The sequence below is a fragment of the Oncorhynchus mykiss genome, chromosome 22 (assembly GCF_057628025.1).
Source record: "Oncorhynchus mykiss isolate SJ-2025 chromosome 22, ASM5762802v1, whole genome shotgun sequence".
In the NCBI taxonomy this organism is placed as follows: domain Eukaryota; kingdom Metazoa; phylum Chordata; class Actinopteri; order Salmoniformes; family Salmonidae; genus Oncorhynchus; species Oncorhynchus mykiss.
This window is the reverse complement of record NC_143043.1, coordinates 27,821,002-27,839,946: the sequence shown is the minus strand read 5'-3', so window position 1 is coordinate 27,839,946 and position 18,945 is coordinate 27,821,002. Positions and strand designations below refer to the sequence as shown.

Below are 18,945 nucleotides of genomic sequence, written 5' to 3'. Positions count from 1 at the left end.
CGCTTTCGCTCTCGCTTTCTCTCTCCCCCGCTCTCGCTTTCTCTCTTCCTCGCTCTCGCTTTCTCTCTCCCCCGCTCTCGCTCTCTCTCTCCCCCGCTCTCGCTCTCTCTCTCCCCCGCTCTCGCTCTCTCTCTCGCTCTCTCTCTCCCCATCTCTCGCTCTCGCTCTCTCTCTCCCCCTCTCTCGCTCTCTCTCTCCCCCTCTCGCTCTCTCCCCCCCGCTCTCGCTCTCTCTCCCCCGCTCTCGCTCTCTCTCCCCCGCTCTCGCTCTCTCTCCCCCGCTCTCGCTCTCTCTCCCCCGCTCTCGCTCTCTCTCGCTCTCTCTCTCGCTCTCTCATCTCTCTCTCTCATCTCTCTCACTCGCACTCTCTTTCTCGCACTCTCTCTCCCCCTCTCTCTCGCGCTCTCTCTCCCCCTCTCTCTCGCTCTCTCTCCCCCTCTCTCTCGCGCTCTCTCTCGCGCTCTCTCTCCCCCTCTCTCTCCCCCTCTCTCTCCCCCGCGCTCTCCCCCGCGCTCTCTCTCGCGCTCTCTCTCGCGCTCTCTCTCGCGCTCTCTCTCGCGCTCTCTCTCGTGCTCTCTCTCGTGCTCTCTCTCGCGCTCTCTCTCGCGCTCTCTCTCGCGCTCTCTCTCGCGCTCTCTCCCCCTCTCTCTCCCCCTCTCTCCCCCTCTCTCTCCCCCTCTCTCTCCCCCGCGCTCTCCCTCGCGCTCTCTCTCGTGCTCTCTCTCGTGCTCTCTCTCGCGCTCTCTCTCACGCTCTCTCTCGAGCTCTCTCCCCCTCTCTCTCCCCCTCTCTCTCCCCCTCTCTCTCCCCCTCTCTCTCTCGGTCTCTCCCCCTCTCTCTCCCCCTCTCTCTCTCGCTCTCTCGCTCTCTCGCTCTCTCTCTCGCTCTCTCGCTCTCTCTCTCGCTCTCCCCCCTCTTTCTCTCTCTCACTCTCTCTTCCCCCCCTCTCTGTCTTTCTCTCTCTCTCTCTCTCTCTCTCTCCTCTCTCTCTCTTAGGTATGGAAGATGCATTAGTAGACACAGGCAGTGTGAACATGTGTGTGAGCAGCATAGGTTACTCTGTATGAATGTGTCTGTTTTATCATATGAATAATGGAGTGTTTCATATGAGGGGGGTTGGTAGACACTCGTGTATATACAAATTCAAATGCACACACACACACATGCATACACACACACACACATACACACACACACACAAAAACATACACTGTCAGACTATTGTTTTACATGGTTAAAGCATTGCTGAAAGGTGTTTTTCCAGTTGGTGAGTCCACATCCATGTGTCATGGATCCCTCCGGAACTTTCCTTTACGCACACCTGGCCCCTATTCCCACTATTTGTATTTGTATATATGTGCCCTTTGGTTTCCATTGAGTGGTCGATTATTGTTACTATGTCTGTTGGTGCGTGTGAGTACCCGTGCTGTGGGTTTTGGGATTGCCCAGGTGATTAAGGGTCTCATCTCGTGTGTTAATCATTGTGCGAGTGTGTTATTTATTCGAGGTACTCCTCGCTCTTTTTTCTTTGGGTTTCTACCCTGTGTGTTGTATGCGTGTTTGTTTGGTCTTTGTCCCCGTGCCTGTACTCAGCACGCCGTAATTTGGGTAAAAAAATATATATATATATATTACGCGTTCCTCCGACTGTCTCCCGACCCTTCATACCGACGTGACACCATGTGAATATTAAAAATGAATTATCCATGCAATATTTATACATGAAGCTATTGAACTGGTCACGGATGAGACAGAGAGAGAGTTGCTCATTCAAAGGGGTATTGCAACCTAATCGCCTGTAGAACAACTCTGCTCCATAAGTGTGTGTGTATGAGTGTGTGTTCCATGTCTGTCTCTCTGCTTCACATTTCAAAATATACAATTTCTACAGGTCTCCCTCTCCATCTCCCTCTCCCTCTCCCTCCCTTCTTACAGTAAATGCTCAGAGTAGATTGTATTTTACCTCAGAGCGGAGAGCATGCCGTCTTTAAATTGGATTAAATACTTAAATCACACAATCAATCATCCACAGCGTACTGTGCCAAGATGGCTGAGTGTGTTTCCTCATCTGTCTTAAAGGTAGTGTAGCGGTCTAGTCTACTATACAGATAGCAGGCCTGTTGGACTGGCCTACATCCTGGACAAGTAGCGTAGCAGTTAAGAGTGTTTGGTTCAAATCCCAGAGCCAACTAGGTGTTAAATATGTCGATGTGCCCTTGAGCAAGGCACTTAACCCCAGCTTCTCTGGACAAGAGTGCTTGGTAAAATGTAGATTGTAGGCCTGTTAGACCAACATACACATTAGGGCTGTCCCCAACTAAAAAAGTAGAGTAGTCTGTTCTTTTGATTGGTTGACATTTTCAAATGTGTATTTTACCATGTACTGTACAGACACACCCTATGTTTGAATAAAATCAACTATATGTAAGCTACTTAGCTTGTCTGATGCTTTATGCACTGCAATTACAAATTAAGACACAAATTACTAAAGAGGGAGCCAGCGATCTATATTTTATTTCAAAATGGCGCCGACAGATATGGCAGCTCTGCTTCTAACTAGCTCCAAGCAGAAGAATAAAGAAGTGTACAGTTTGTACTGATCTGCGTGCCAGTTCTGGTTTTCATGTACACATTTTCATGGAACAATTTCATTCCATTTCTAATAAAGTCTTCAGAATTCAAAATCATGTACACAACGTCAATACATTACATTATATTGCCGTTGCCAATTTGTAAAAATAGCCTAATATAAAAATAGCCTACATAAACCAACAAATTAAAACATTGCAGCCTGCAGGTAGAAAATATCCTGATTTAAAAATAAATATCCTATAAATCACATTGGCTACACATGGCCTCTCTGCAATGAACTTGAATCATGAAACATTGTATCACCTATTAACTTGGTCCAGCTCAATCCTGCTAGCAAACTTGACCTTCGCGTTTCCAACGACAGTGAGCTCCAGACAGACAGACACAGCCGTAGACTATTTGCGCAAGGGATATGAAGTAAAAGGTAGGCTATTCCCGAGTGGTGCAGCGATCTAAGGCACTGCATCGCAGACCCGGGTTCGATCCCAGGCTGTATCACAACCGACCGTGATCGGTAGTCCCATAGGGCAGCGTACAATTGGCCTAGCGTCGTCCGGGTTAGGGGAGTGTTTGGCCCGGTTGGCTTTACCTGGCTAATCGCGCTCTAGCGACTCCTTGTGGCGGGCCGGGTGCCTGCAGGCTGACCCCGGTCATCAGTTGAACGTTGGAGCGGCTGGCTTCCGGGTTAAGCGGGCGGGTATTAAGAAGCGCGGTTTGGCGGGTCATGTTTCAGTGGACGCATCTTTCGACCTTCACCTCCCGAGCCCTTTTGGGGAGTAGTAGCGATGACCGAAAAAGGGGGTAAAATACAAAAAATATATATTTTTAAAGTAATAATTATTGTAATGATAATGCTTCCCTGTACCATTTGAATCCAGAGCGCAGATTCATTTACGTCATGCTTGCATCATTAATACAGCCAAAACTGCTTGTTTCTAAGCCAACAGCTGAACCATATTACCGTTGGAATGTTTTTTTTTATTCCTGTCAAGAATTGGGGGGCTGCATTTTAAATTCATAAACCATGTCGTGGGCCATGCTAAAACTACTCGCGGACTGCATTTGTTTTACACCTTGTTCCGTCATGTTAGCTATCTAGCTAGATAGCTAGCTAACAACCTGGGTCTGGTTTCCCAAAAGCATCTTAAAGGCTAAGGCCAGAGTTAGACCCTTCATAGGAGTATCGTTAAATCTCAGAGCTGTTTCCCAAAACCATTGTTACAGTTGAAGTTGGAAGTTTACATACACTTAGGTTGGAGTTATTAAAACAAATTTTACAACCACTCCACAAATTTCTTGTTCACAAACTAGAGTTTTGGCAAGTCGGTTAGGACATCTACTTTGTGCATGACACAAGTAATTTTTCCAACAATTGTTTAGACAGATTATTTCACTTATAATTCACTGTATCACAATTCCTTTGGGTCAGAAGTTTAGATACACTAAGTTGACTGTGCCTTTAAACAGCTTGGAAAATTCCAGAAAATGACGTCATGGTTTTAGAAGCTTCAGATAGGCAAATTTACATGATTTGAGTCAGTTGGAGGTGTACCTGTGGATGTATTTCAAGGCCACCAATTGTGCAAGTTCTCACACTTAAAAAGATGAGGGAGGCCTGTAATTTTCATCATAGGTACACTTCAACTATGACAGACAAAATGAGAAAAAAAATCCAGAAAATCGCATTGTAGTTTTTTTTATGAATTTTTTTTATGAATTTATTTGCAAATTATGGTGGAAAATAAGTATTTGGTCACCTACAAACAAGCAAGATTTCGGGCTCTCACAGACCTGTAACTTCTTCTTTAAGAGGCTCCTCTGTCCTCCACTCGTTACCTGTATTAATGGCACCTGTCGGAACTTTACATACACCTTTGCCAAATACATTTAAACTCAGTTTTTCAATTTTTTATTCTAGTAAAAATTCCCTGTCTTAGGCCTACAAGCAGTGTTGTGCTGCTTGTAGGTTACTGTCTGTAATTTGTCTGAATATAATTAGTGTGTAGCCTAACATTTGCGCAATGATGTGCAAAATCTTGATTTAGTGCATTATTATAGGGTAAGCATTAGAGTAAATATTTGCAGCCATAAGTGATAATATATTTCTAGAACCTGATCCGTCGTAAGTATTGTGGAATAATTCTCAATGTTAACAGAAGATTTTAACGGAGAAAGCTGATCCTGTCAGTATCGAAACATGCTTCAACGACGCACTTTGCGAACGTTCTCTCTGCGTGGTGTTTTGGGAAACGTAGTGTATGTTACGGTACATGTTCGGCCGTTGTAGGAAAGATGCATCGTTAAAACACTTGTCAGCCTAAGTTCCATCGCTATCGGGAAACCGGGCCCTTGGTATTACTGACTCAAATGAATTAAACAAGTCGAAAGAGTTGTTCTTTTTACTGAACGAATGGAAAAGATCTGAGTCAATAAAAAGAGCCGAAGGAACCGAACTTCCCATCGCTAATGTCATCATCACAAAGGTGACACTCAGAGACAGTGGACTATTTTCAATGAAATGCATCTCAACAGGAAAATAGTCCTTTTACACCATGTACAAACCTAATATTCCACAAATGACATTGTAATTTCAATGACAGGTATATTTATCAACATTTGAGCTTTTTATAATAAACAAATGTATTTACAGATGTATATTATATTATATTTCTAGGGCACATCATGTGCTTCAAAAGTAGCTAGAATTCATATAGGATAAACCTCAATAAAGAAATGGTGCTTCTTTCTGGTGCTAGCAATGAAAAATGATTAATTTAGAGCCTTGCTGGAATCACTCTTCAGGGTTAGAGTGACATCATCAAATGTTAACGAACCTTTCTGGCTATAGGTGCTGTGAATTAAGGAAGTCTTTATAGTGTCATTGACAAATTATTACCGGTATGTTGATGTAGGATATGTGTGCATAGCCTATGAGACACCACGTGCACACACACACATACTCACAAACATATGCAAACACACACACACACACACACACACACACTCTTTCCCACACACAGCAGAGTGAGCGCGGTGGGACAAATAAGGTGAGATGATAATTGAATTTGCTGAAGAGTAGGCGGAGAAGCAGGGAGGGAGAAACAGCTATCCAGGGAGATACATTCCTACAACAATGGGAGCAGACAGTCAATTCCATCACTCTTCCTTCAGGGCGTCGTAGCCCGACGCTGAGCTGTAACCCTCATTTTCCGCTTATAGATGGCAGGCAAGAGGTGAGTTGTGTGCGTACGTGTGTGAGTCAGTGTGTGCTCTGGCGTCACGAGCCGCTGATCCGTGGATTTCGTGCTGTGTACATCCTCACACACCTGCTCCCGTCCCGATGCCTCGGAGCAAATGAGTTTGGCTTTCGAGTATGGATGGCGGTCAGATAATATGTCATATTGTTGGGAAGCTTGTTGGAAGGAAACCCACACTGGCCAGATCTGCACTGTCCCAACTGTTGTCCCCTCCTGACCTTGGTGACCATCTGACATCATGGTGCACATAGACATGTCATGAATAGAGCCAACATGTTTTCATAATCTCTATGTCAGAGGCATGTCTGTTCTACACAGTATATCTCTATATGATCATGTGTGTGTGGCTTGCTGGTGTGTGCACATGCGTGTGTGTACGTGCATGTATACACGTGTGTGTATCTATACTTACAGTATATGTGTGTTCCGCCTTGTGGTGTCCTACTTTCCTCAGCCCTAGTATCCCTCCCCAACTGTTAATAGTGAATAATAAGTAAATTGCTTCAGAATAGTGGTAAATTGCTTCTCTTATCATAAACCTGTGAAAACATAAATGAAAAAAAAAAGATTTAATTCAGGTTGGTCTGATATTATTACTGATTAAACATTTTCCATCGTGTGTTCCTGGGAGAGAGATTCACTTAAAGCTACGCTAGCTCAGCTATCCTGCTCCACATCACCTGATTACCTATCTATCCTGTACCCCCAGTTGCCCTGGAAACAATAGAACATCAGAACTCAGCTGTGCATGAGACACATTCTTCAGTTTGGGGAAATCAAGCCTTTTTCCTTCTGTGTGAAATGATGCGACATCAAACATAACTTTGGATATGGAAATGTAGAATATACCTGTAAATATAGCTCCGATCTCCTTCACAGGTGAATTTTGAGGGTAAAAAAATATATATATCTTCCAACTTGCAGAAGTCTCCGTGTTGAAAGGGTGTTTTTCCTGGTCTCAGAGAGCCACCCAATTAGGGAAGTTGATGGAAACAGTCACTCATGTCCTCTTTCAATGTTAGCATGTGTTTGTGTTGGTAACACTTCACTACATCCAAAGATGTCCTCTTTCAGAGACTTAACAGAAGAGCTTGAATGTTTTAACCCTCCTGTTACAACTGATTGAGCAGTTAGTGGTCTGTGTGTTTGTTTGGGAGAAAGAGTCTTTGTGTCATGGTCTGTACCTCCTAGTAGAGAATACTTAAATGTTAGAGGGGGAATGGAGAGAGGACAAGCGACAGGGAGCGGTCGTCACAATGCCCTCTCTGTGTGGGATGAGGGGGGAGATGATGTCATGCTTGGCAAGGCCCCTGGTCCCAGTGAGCTTGTGAAGGCGTGAGATGGCTGGGTCTTTCAGGAGCACCGTGCAATTGTTGTGGGGAGCAGACTGTGACAGGGAACGCTTTGAGACATTACAGCGGGAGACAGGCAGCCAGGCAGTCTGACAGGAAGTGTGACCTGTGAATGGGCTTCCTGTGTGCATAGACTACTACTGCTCACTGCTGGCTGCGTTCTCTCTCTCTCTGTCTGTGTTACTGTATCTGTCTCACTCACAGTTGTGGCCTGTAGTCGTTCCAGCTAGTTGTAGCCTCCCCCGTGTTATATCGAACCTCTTGTGTGGGTGCTGGAGTTGTGATGATGATTATGGAATTTTGGGTAACGATTAATTATAATGCAAATGACCACGTTTATTGTCATAATGAAAAAGGATTTGAGGTTGTAATGCATCAAAATGCATCTTTAAAAATGAGCAACGACATACCTAATGAATACAACACAGATTAGTGACACCACCATCTCAAAAACTAATCGTTTTGACCACTTGTTACCAATAGTTTTGACTGCTTGTTACCAATAGTTTTGACTGCTTGTTACCAATCGTTTTGACTGCTTGTTACCAATAGTTTTGACTGCTTGTTACCAATAGTTTTGACCAACCAATAGTTTTGACTGCTTGTTACCAATCGTTTTGACTGCTTGTTACCAATCGTTTTGACTGCTTGTTACCAATCGTTTTGACTGCTTGTTACCAATCGTTTTGACTGCTTGTTACCAATAGTTTTGACTGCTTGTTACCAATAGTTTTGACTGCTTGTTACCAATAGTTTTGACCAACCAATAGTTTTGACTGCTTGTTACCAATAGTTTTGACCAACCAATAGTTTTGAACGCTTGTTACCAATAGTTTTGACTGCTTGTTACCAATAGTTTTGACTGCTTGTTACCAATAGTTTTGACTGCTTGTTACCAATAGTTTTGACTGCTTGTTACCAATAGTTTTGACTGCTTGTTACCAATAGTTTTGACTGCTTGTTACCAATAGTTTTGACTGCTTGTTACCAATAGTTTTGACTGCTTGTTACCAATAGTTTTGACTGCTTGTGTCCAATAGTTTTGACCAACCAATAGCTTATACCGCAATTACCAACTTGACCCGCTTAATGTCAAAATGAAAAAGTGCTGTTGGGTAAACTTTATCTAGAGCTGAATCACCTCCCTTCAAAAATGTGTGTATTAAGACGATTCTTATTATATACTTCAAGGTTATTGGCCATAATTGTTGGTTACACGATTATATGTTTATTGTGCCAGCCATAGTGGGTGCATACTGTATGTGTGTGCGTGCATGCTGTGTGTGTGTGTGTGTGTGTGTGTGTGTGTGTGTGTGTGTGTGTGTGTGGAGAGGGGGTGTCTTTATGTTGTTTCTGCCAGCACCCATGTTGGCCAGTGGTTCTACATAAGGGGAACGACCTTGTTGACTAGCATCTAGGACTCTGGTGGTCAGCCCTGCTCCAGGAGAGAGGCAGTGTGTGCAGGCTCTGGTTCGTGTAGAAGAACCCTGCACACCCAGTAGCTAGCTCGTCTTTGGTCTCAAATCTCTTCATCTAAATCCTTCCTTCCACCAATCATTTTCTCCTTCCATCCATTTCCATCAACCTTTTTATCTAGTGGTGTGTGTGCGTTGTGTTTATAAGACAATAAATACACCCAGGGTTGGTAACACAAGCCAAAAACACACATTTCTCAACAACTGACGAGCTTATTGCCGACTGCTTCTCAAGGCCTTTTAGTGGAACAAAGAGACACCAATCTTCAGGCAACGGGGACATTGCCAGAACGTTCTTGGCAGACATGTTTTCTGCCTCAACGACGTTTCCTAGAAGAAAGTCTGAGAGAGACTCCTTTCATTAGCTATTCTAATCTGAGCACACACACACTCTCTCACATGCAAACACACACAAATGCAGACACACGCACACAATCTCGCACGCATATACACGCACATACACACTCTCTCTCTCTCTTTCTCTCAAACTCACACACGTGACTGACAGAGACCGCAGCAGTGCTCAAACATTCTCCTCATCATTTGCTTTTGTCTGTCTCTATATACCAGGGTTCCATCCTGGTCCTTTCTGGTTTAGAGGGTTAATTTGCTTAATTTGGTGTTCCTCTCCTCTCGTGTGTCTGACACTGGCTGAACTCCCTCCACTCTTCCCAGGGCCGTTTGTTGTTGTATCCTCTCTCTCCTCCTCTCCTTGCCTCTCAGTCTTTCAGTCTATGGTCGCTGTCACATCTGAACCCTGTGTTGCTACGGTAGCCACCGGAATCGTGTCGTTTCAAGTCTCAATTTAAATACTTTAACCGAATCCAACCCAGCCCACTCAATCAACTATATTTGCATCCGCAGGCCTTTTTCCAAAGGGGATCTTCAAAAGCTTTGTTTTCATTATTTGGTACTTTGGAATAATGAAATGGGGGATATATTCAGAGGGATAGAAGGTCATCGTTACCTCATTTAAAAGAGTACTGAATTTGGTAGAACTGTATAATGTACATCTCTGCAGAGTGATATTTGAAGTCATATTATTTTGTAACTTTTATATAAATCAAATCAAATCACAGTTTATTTGTCACGTGCTCCGAATACAACAGGTGAAATGCTTACTTACAAGCCCTTAACCAACAGTGCAATTTTTAAGTAAAAAAATAGGTATTAGGTAAACAATAGATAAGTAAATAAATGGGGGGGAAACAGTGAAACGACAGTGAAAATAACAGTAGCGAGTCTATATACAGGTGGTACCGGTACAGTGTCAATGTGCGGGGGCACGGTTTAGTCGGGCTAATTTAGGTAACATGCACACTACCATTCAAAAGTTTGGGGTCACTTAGAAATGTCCTTGTTTTTGAAAGAAAAGCAATTTTTTTTTTGTCCATTTAAAATAACATCAAATTGATCAGAAATACAGTGTAGACATTGTTAATGTTGTGAATGACTATTGTAGCTGGAAACGACTGATTTTTAGTTGAATATCTACGTAGGTGTAGAGGCCCATTATCAGCAACCATCACTCCTGTGTTCCAATGGCATATTGTGTTAGCTAATCCAAGTTTATAATTTTAAAAGGCTAATTGATCATTAGAAAACCCTTTTGCAATTATGTTAGCATAACTGAAAACTGTTGTTCTGATTTTTTATTTCACCTTTATTTAACCAGGAACAAGTTCTCATTTACAATTGCGACCTGGCCAACGTCCTATGGCGTTCTGCATTAGCATCGAACAGCCCCCGTGATATGCAGCTGTTCAGGGAAGCTAGAAACCATTATACACAGGCAGTTAGAAAAGCCAAGGCTAGCTTTTTCAAGCAGAAATTTGCTTCTTGCAACACTAACTCAAAAAAGTTCTGGGACACTGTAAAGTCCATGGAGAATAAGAACACCTCCTCCCAGCTGCCCACTGCACTGAAGATAGGAAACACTGTCACCACTGATAAATCCACCATAATTGAAAATTTCAATAAGCATTTTTCTACTGCTGGCCATGCTTTCCACCTGGCTACTCCTACCCCTGTCAACAGCACTGCACCCCCAACAGCAACTCGCCCAAGCCTTCCCCATTTCTCCTTCTCCCAAATCCATTCAGCTGATGTTCTGAAAGAGCTGCAAAATCTGGACCCCTACAAATCAGCCGGGCTAGACAATCTGGACCCTTTCTTTCTAAAATTATCTGCCGAAATTGTTGCCACCCCTATTACTAGCCTGTTCAACCTCGACACACACAACGACACAGAGTTACACATGGAGTAAAACAAACATACAGTCAATAATACAGTATAAACAAGTCTATATACGATGTGAGCAAATGAGGTGAGATAAGGGAGGTAAAGGCAAAAAGGCCATGGTGGCAAAGTAAATACAATATAGCAAGTAAAACACTGGAATGGTAGATTTGCAATGGGAGAATGTGCAAAGTAGAAATAAAAATAATGGGGTGCAAAGGAGCAAAATAAATAAATAAATTAAATACAGTAGGGAAAGAGGTAGTTGTTTGGGCTAAATTATAGGTGGACTATGGACAGGTGCAGTAATCTGTGAGCTGCTCTGACAGTTGGTGCTTAAAGCTAGTGAGGGAGATAAGTGTTTCCAGTTTCAGAGATTTTTGTAGTTCGTTCCAGTCATTGGCAGCAGAGAACTGGAAGGAGAGGCGGCCAAAGAAAGAATTGGTTTTGGGGGTGACTAGAGAGATATACCTGCTGGAGCGTGTGCTGCAGGTGGGAGATGCAATGGTGACCAGCGAGCTGAGATAAGGGGGGACTTTACCTAGCAGGGTCTTGTAGATGACATGGAGCCAGTGGGTTTGGCGACGAGTATGAAGCGAGGGCCAGCCAACGAGAGCGTACAGGTCGCAATGGTGGGTAGTATATGGGGCTTTGGTGACAAAACGGATTGCACTGTGATAGACTGCATCCAGTTTGTTGAGTAGGGTATTGGAGGCTATTTTGTAAATGACATCGCCAAAGTCGAGGATTGGTAGGATGGTCAGTTTTACAAGGGTATGTTTGGCAGCATGAGTGAAGGATGCTTTGTTGCGAAATAGGAAGCCAATTCTAGATTTAACTTTGGATTGGAGATGTTTGATATGGGTCTGGAAGGAGAGTTTACAGTCTAACCAGACACCTAAGTATTTGTAGTTGTCCACGTATTCTAAGTCAGAGCCGTCCAGAGTAGTAATGTTGGACAGGCGGGTAGGTACAGGTAGCGATCGGTTGAAGAGCATGCATTTAGTTTTACTTGTATTTAAGAGCAATTGGAGGCCACGGAAGGAGAATTGTATGGCATTGAAGCTTGCCTGGAGGGTTGTTAACACAGTGTCCAAAGAAGGCCCAGAAGTATACAGAATGGTGTCGTCTGCGAAGAGGTGGATCAGAGACTCACCAGCAGCAAGAGCGACCTCATTGATGTACACAGAGAAGAGAGTCTCTGTGAGAGATTAAAGAAGCAATAAAACTGGCCTTCTTTAGAATAGTTGAGTATCTGGTGCATCAGCATTTCTGGGTTCGATTATAGGCTCAGAATGGCCAGAAACAAAGTACTTTCTTCTGATACTCATCAGTCTATTATTTTTCTGAGAAATGAAGGCTATTCCATGCAAGAAACTGAAGATCTGGTTCAACATTGTGTACTACTCCCTTCACAGAACAGCGCAAATTGGCTCTAACCAGAATAGAAAGAGGAGTGGGAGGCCCCGGTGCACAACTTAGCAAGAGGAAAAGTACATTAAAGTGTCTCGTTTGAGAAACAGACGCCTCACAAGTCCTCAACTGGTAGCTTCATGCAAAACACCAGTCTCAACGTCAACAGTGAAGAGGCGACTCCAGGATGCTGGCCTTATAGGTAGAGTTCCTCTGTCCCGTGTCTGTGTTATTTTGCCCATCTTAATATTTTATTTTTATTGGCCAGTCTGAGATATGGCTTTTTCTTTGCAACTCTGCCTAGAAGGCCAGCCTCCCGGAGTCGCCTCTTCACTGTTGACGTTGAGACTGGTGTTTTGCGGGTATTTCTAAGTGACCCCAAACTTTTGAAGGTAGTGTACATGTAGGTATAGTTAGAGGGACTATGCATAGAAGATAAACAGAGAGTAGCAGCAGTGTAAAAGAGTTGCCTCACTGCCGTACAAGGCAGTGATGCAAACAGTCAGGATGCTGCTTTCGATGGTGCAGCTGTAGAACCTTTTGAGGATCTGAGGACCCATGACAAATCTTTTCAGTCTCCTGAGGGGAAATAGGTTTTGCTGTGCCCTGCCCTCTTCACAACTGTTTTGGTGTGTTTGGAGCATGATAGTTTTGTTGGTGATGTGGACACCAAGGAACTTGAAGCTCTCAACCTGCTCCACTACAGTCCCATCGATGAGAATGGGGGCGTGCTCGGTCCTCCTTTTCCTATAGCCCACAATCATCTCCTTTGTCTTGATTACGTTGAGAGATAGGTTGTTATTCTGGCACCACAAGGACAGGTCTCTGATCTCCCCCCTACAGGCTGTCTCGACGTTGTCGGTGTTCAGGCCTAACACTGTTGTGTCTTCTGCAAACTTAATTATGGTGTTGGAGTCGTGCCTGACCATGCAGTCATGAGTGGACAGGGAGCACAGTAGGGGACTGAGCACGCACCCCTGAGGGGCTCCAGTGTTGAGGTTCAGCGTGGCAGATGTGTTGCTACCTACCCTCACCACCTGGGGGTGGCCCGTCAGGAAGTCCAGGATCCAGTTGCAGAGGGAGGTGTTTAGTCCCAGGATCCTTAGCTTAGTGATGAGCTTTGAGGGCACTAACGCTGAGCTGTAGTCAATGAATAGCATTCTCACGTAGGTGTTCCTTTTGTCCAGGTGGGAAAGGGCAGTGTGGAGTGCAATAGAGATTTCATCATCTGTGGATCTGTTTGAGCAGTATGCAAATTGGAGTGGGTCTAGGCTTTCTGGGATAATGGTGTTAATGTGAACCATGACCAGCCTTTCAAAGCACTTCATGGCTACGGATGTTAGTGCTACAGGTCTGTAGTCATTTAGGCAGGTTACCTTAGTGTTCTTGGGCACAGGGACTATGGTGGTCTGCTTGAAGCATGTTGGTAATAGACTCAATCAGGGACATGTTGAAAATGTCAGTGAAGACACCTGCCAGTTGGTCAGCACATGCCTGGAGCACATGTTCTGGTAATCCATCTGGCCCAGCGGCCCTGTGAATGTTGATCTGTTTAAAGGTCTTACTCCCCTCGGCTACGGAGAGCATGATCACACAGTCGTCCGGAACAGCTGATGCTCTCATGCATGCCTCAGTGTTGCTTGCCTCGAAGTGAGAATAGAAGTGATTTAGCTCGTCTGGTAGGCTTGTGTCACTGGCCAGCTCACGGCTGTGCTTCCCTTTGTAGTCTGTAATAGTTTACCGACTCTGCCACATCCGACGAGCTTTGGAGCCGGTGTAGTACGATTTAATCTTAGTCCTGTATTGGGGCTTTGCCTGTTTGATGGTTCGTCAGAGGGCATAGCAGGATTTCTTATAAACTTCCGGGTTAGAGTCCCGCACCTTGAAAGTGTCAGCTCTACCCTTTAGCTCAGTGTGAATGTTGCCTGTAATCCATGGCTTCTGGTTTGGGTATGTACGTACAGTCACTGTGGGGACGACATCCTCAATGCACTTATTGATAAAGCCAGTGACTGATGTGGTGTACTCCTCAACGACAGTGCTGATCAGGAGTTACCAATGGATTAACAATTGTGTGTTTTCCATCTAATTTAAGACACAAACACATAGGGTATCTGCCACACAGGGTGTCGTTTACCACCATGGGACGAACCACAGAATGAACCAACCTACCGCCTTCATCTAGTAACATGATCTACGATGTCCATAGGATCATTTCTATATGAACGTGCATATGTGTGGAATAGGCATCCCTTTGAATTTAAATCCCCCTCACGCCAACCTTCACACTACTCCATTTTTAATGAAGCCGAGATTTTAAAAAGTGGTGTTCTTTACACATCATTATGTCTTTATTGATTCGTCAGCATCTTCGCAGCGGAATGGTATTTGGTGAAATTTCTCCTGCTGTGATAACTTGTCTCTATTGCAATCACAAGAAGAAATCATTCGATGCCATTAGCGGAATGTAAGTAAAGGAGTGTATGTGTTTATGTGCGTGTGTGTGTGGGTTTAATATAACATTTTTGTTCTCTGATGGCTGTGCTATCTTCGATGTGGGGGACAACTTTATATTCTCTTGAAAGATGACTGACTTGTCTTCTCTCTTCTTCTCTCTCCTTCTCTCTCGCTCTTTCTTCCTCTCTCTCGCTCTTGCTCTCTCTCTCTCTGTATCCTAGGCTGTTAGGTCAAGGGGAAAATGAGGCCTCCTAGCCCTCTCCTGATCCTGCTGTATGTCACCCTGTCCCGCGCCATGAAGACAGTCTCCAAGAGAGGCTCAGGTATGTACACTTCCTCTTTCTCTCTCTACTTCCTGTTTCCTGTGGCTCCTCCCGCCTGAGTGGTGGGATTGAGCTAGACATCTGTTTTAATGGCAAATGTTAGTAGTTCCAGGAATTCTTGTCACTTAGTTGAGATGTGTTTGTGTGTGCATGCGTGCGTGTGTGTGTGTGTGTGTCTCCACTAACCTTAATGAAGGAAATGGAGCTGAGATAATTGCATAGGGCATTCCCTTTACCCATTTCCCTGTGTCAATCTCATTCACTATATGTCTGTTGAGCTTTTTAAATGTGAAATTGACATTTCTGTCTGTCTTTGGGGCTGGATGGAGTATGATTACCTGCCTGCCTATCTACATTTTAAACATGATTGACATACTGAATGACACTTCTCAGAGCTAGATAGCATTCCCCCCCATGCAGCGAGAGAGACTGGCAGACACACAGTAATCTTATCGCTCTGTCTCAGGGTCGCCAATGGTTAATGCGAAACTCATTTTGACTCTAAACAGCAGCAAATTGAGCATCAATTGTGAACAAATGCAAAGGTCGAAGAAGAAAATGGATGGGAGAAAAGATTGAAGAGAGAAACTTTGTTCATGACAGGAATTGATAGAGCTGAGAGTAATCTGTTTCAGTGAGCTAACTTGTTGCTGCAGACTGTCAATGACTGAGCCCCAAAACCAGGCACTGTCTTTAACATGCTGACCACAACGCCCATGTTGAGTGCGCAAGCGTTACGAAATAAATGTACACCTACATGTTATTCAATCATTTCATCCAAACTGCTGGCATACGTCAATGAGCATATGCTTAGCCAGGCGGTAAAATAGAACTTGGTCTATTTTTTACACTTGACGCGCCGCAAGTCCCGCCTCTCCCATCTCCCAGTTTTTTAGGAGCACTGAGGTCCACACTCCAGTCCAGTTGGTGGTGGTAAATGCACCTTAAAGTCGGTTGCCAACTGCCATATAAAGTCCACAGCAGAAGAAGAAGAAGAAGACGACGACTGAAGGAAGAGAAATTCCAAGAAACAAACCTTTTATCTGTGGATTAATTGTCGGAGAAGAGAACACACACAAAAATTGGTCAACCTTGTGCATTTCAAGTAAAATAACAACCCAATGTTTGACGTTTCACACAGGCTGCAACGGCAAACTAGCTAGCTAAATGTTCATGCATGTTTCATTTGTTTAGACCGGAACCCAAATGAATATAGTTGGTTCAGAGTTAGTTTTAATATTTCAGCCTGTATGTCTTGATGTGGTTGGATTGCGATGAATATTGGCATCCCTCAAATTGCTTTAAACCTAGCCTTTGTGAGGCATCACTACAGATCCGGGTTCGATCCCGGGATTATCACAACCGGCCACAACTGACAATGAGTCCCATAGGGTGGCGCACAATTGGCCCAGCGTCATCCGGGTTAGGAGAGGGTTTGGTCAGGGGGGGGGCTTTACTTGGCTCATTGTGTTCTAGCATCTCCTTGTGGTGGGCCAGGCGCCTGCAGGCTGACCCTGGTCATCAGATGAACAGTGTTTCCTCCGACACACTGGTGTGGCTGGCTTCCGGGTTAAGTGGGCGGGTGTTAAGAAGCAAGGTTTGGCGGGTCATGTTTTGGTGGACGCATGACTCAACCTTTGCCTCCCGTGCCCGTTTGGGAGTTGCAGCAATGAGACCAGATGAAATCGTGGAGAAAAAGGGGGTAATTAAAAAAAATCCTTTGTTTTCAGATTAGATATCAGTTGGTCAGAAAGACATCTCATCTGTTCCTCCTAGTTGAAGGTCCTGCAGGTTGGCTAGCCATTATTCCCAGACCACATATATTAGTCGGTTCATTACCAGGTAAAGTACTGAATTTACCCGCTATGGTCTGACTGCAGTGTGTGTGTGGTAATATTTGTGTACATACTGTATGTGTGCGCACGTATGTGCAGTATATGTGTGTGTTTGCCTGTCTTGAGCTCTTGTGTATACAGTCCCTCGCTCCAGTCCTGGTATTACTCCCCATCTCCATGTTATTTACCCCTGGCTCCAGTCCTGGTCCCACTTGTGTTTGTGTAGGGCAGACATGGTGGAGGACATGTCTCAGACTTTAAAGGATGACCTTTAAAGGTTTTCCAGACGGAGGAACACAGACAGACACAAAGGGCAGAGGGCCACTGCACCTTACCCATGAATGATGTGTTTCAGCTGGAGAGGGACTACACACACGATGTGTCCACCTAGCCCTACTGCTGACTAGAGGTTAACCACATATATTGTAGGTTATAGACAGACTTCTCCTATAAATCATCTCTTTCTACCAGAGAGGAGCTGATGACAGTCTTGCATTGATCCCCTCACCTCTCAATCCTTCCAACCGTGTGTATGTTTTCCTTCTTTAGGTATAGGGTCAGTGGTTAGGAAAATATCATTTTAAATTAGTATATATTTTGACTCCCCAAAAAGTCCTGACAGTTCACGGGAAAAAAGCTGTGTGTGTGTGAAATGTCAGCTGTTTCTGTAGTCATGATCACAGTTATTACCTGGTGACTTATATGGTATCTCTGGGCAGACAAGACAATATGTCTTCATAAGCATTGCATGTGTCACGGGTTAGGCTGAGTTTGCTTAGGTTGGGGCTCTGATGGTGGTATGTCACTCTTACGACAACATGTGTTTCTGGAAAACTACACATGTGATATTTCACATGTGAAAACACGTGTTTCTGGAACACTACACATGTGACATTTCACGTGAAAACACGTGTTTCTGGAACACTACACATGTGACATTTCACATGTGACAACGTGTTTCTGGAACACTACACATGTGACATTTCACATGTGACAACATGTGTTTCTGGAACACTACACATGTGACATTTCACATGTGCAAACACGTGTTTCTGGAACACTACACATGTGACATTTCACATGTGACAACATGTGTTTCTGGAACACTACACATGTGACATTTCACGTGACAACGTGTTTCTGGAACACTACACATGTGACATTTCACATGTGACAACATGTGTTTCTGGAACACTACACATGTGACATTTCACATGTGCAAACACGTGTTTCTGGAACACTACACATGTGACATTTCACATGTGACAACATGTGTTTCTGGAACACTACACATGTGACATTTCACGTGACAACGTGTTTCTGGAACACTACACATGTGACATTTCACGTGACAACGTGTTTCTGGAACACTACACATGTGACATTTCACGTGACAACGTGTTTCTGGAACACTACACATGTGACATTTCACGTGAAAACACGTGTTTCTGGAACACTACACATGTGACATTTCACATGTGAAAACACGTGTTTCTGGAACACTACACGTGGTCCTGGGGCTGGCTGAGGGTAAATCTCATCCTCTTCTTCTAACTAATTGTAGACTTCGAATTGACAGAGACATGATCCTCATATTCAGAAAAGTCTTCGTCTTCCAAAATGGAAGACTCTCCTTCCACACTAGCTTCTCTCTCTCTGCAAAAAGTATTTCTAAGACCCTCTGAGCAGAGATTATTTTTGCCATACTGATTGATTGTGGTAAGGCACCACACATGCAAAGTTATTTATTTGTTGTGTTTTTGCACCTGGCTGGGGTAGAGTGTGGGAAAATACAGAATTTTTTACAATGTATCGAAATAATGTATTGTAATAACATTGTGCAGGTTCCCACAAGTCATTGGGTAGTTTCACACAATACAAAGGGTAAAGAGAAAAAGCAGGAGACAGTCAGTCAGGCAAAGAGACAGACAGGTTATTGGTGCTATATTGAAACAGCAGGGGAAGACAGAGTGAAGGCACACAGCAAACCTTTTTGTTTCATT

General features: G+C 44.0%; 1 protein-coding gene across 5 annotated transcripts in view; it reads left to right on the top strand.

Annotated features, from left to right (window-relative positions):
- Positions 1 to 18,945, top strand: part of LOC110502069 (interleukin-1 receptor accessory protein-like 1) — a 396,352-nt gene that overhangs the window by 48,291 nt on the left and 329,116 nt on the right. For all 5 annotated transcript variants that reach the window (XM_036958963.2, XM_036958961.2, XM_036958962.2 and 2 more), the window contains exon 2: positions 15,006 to 15,107. In XM_036958963.2, the coding sequence (XP_036814858.1) occupies positions 15,026 to 15,107 (82 nt within the window). In that variant the 5' untranslated portion in view covers positions 15,006 to 15,025. The remainder of the gene's footprint in view (positions 1 to 15,005; positions 15,108 to 18,945) is intronic.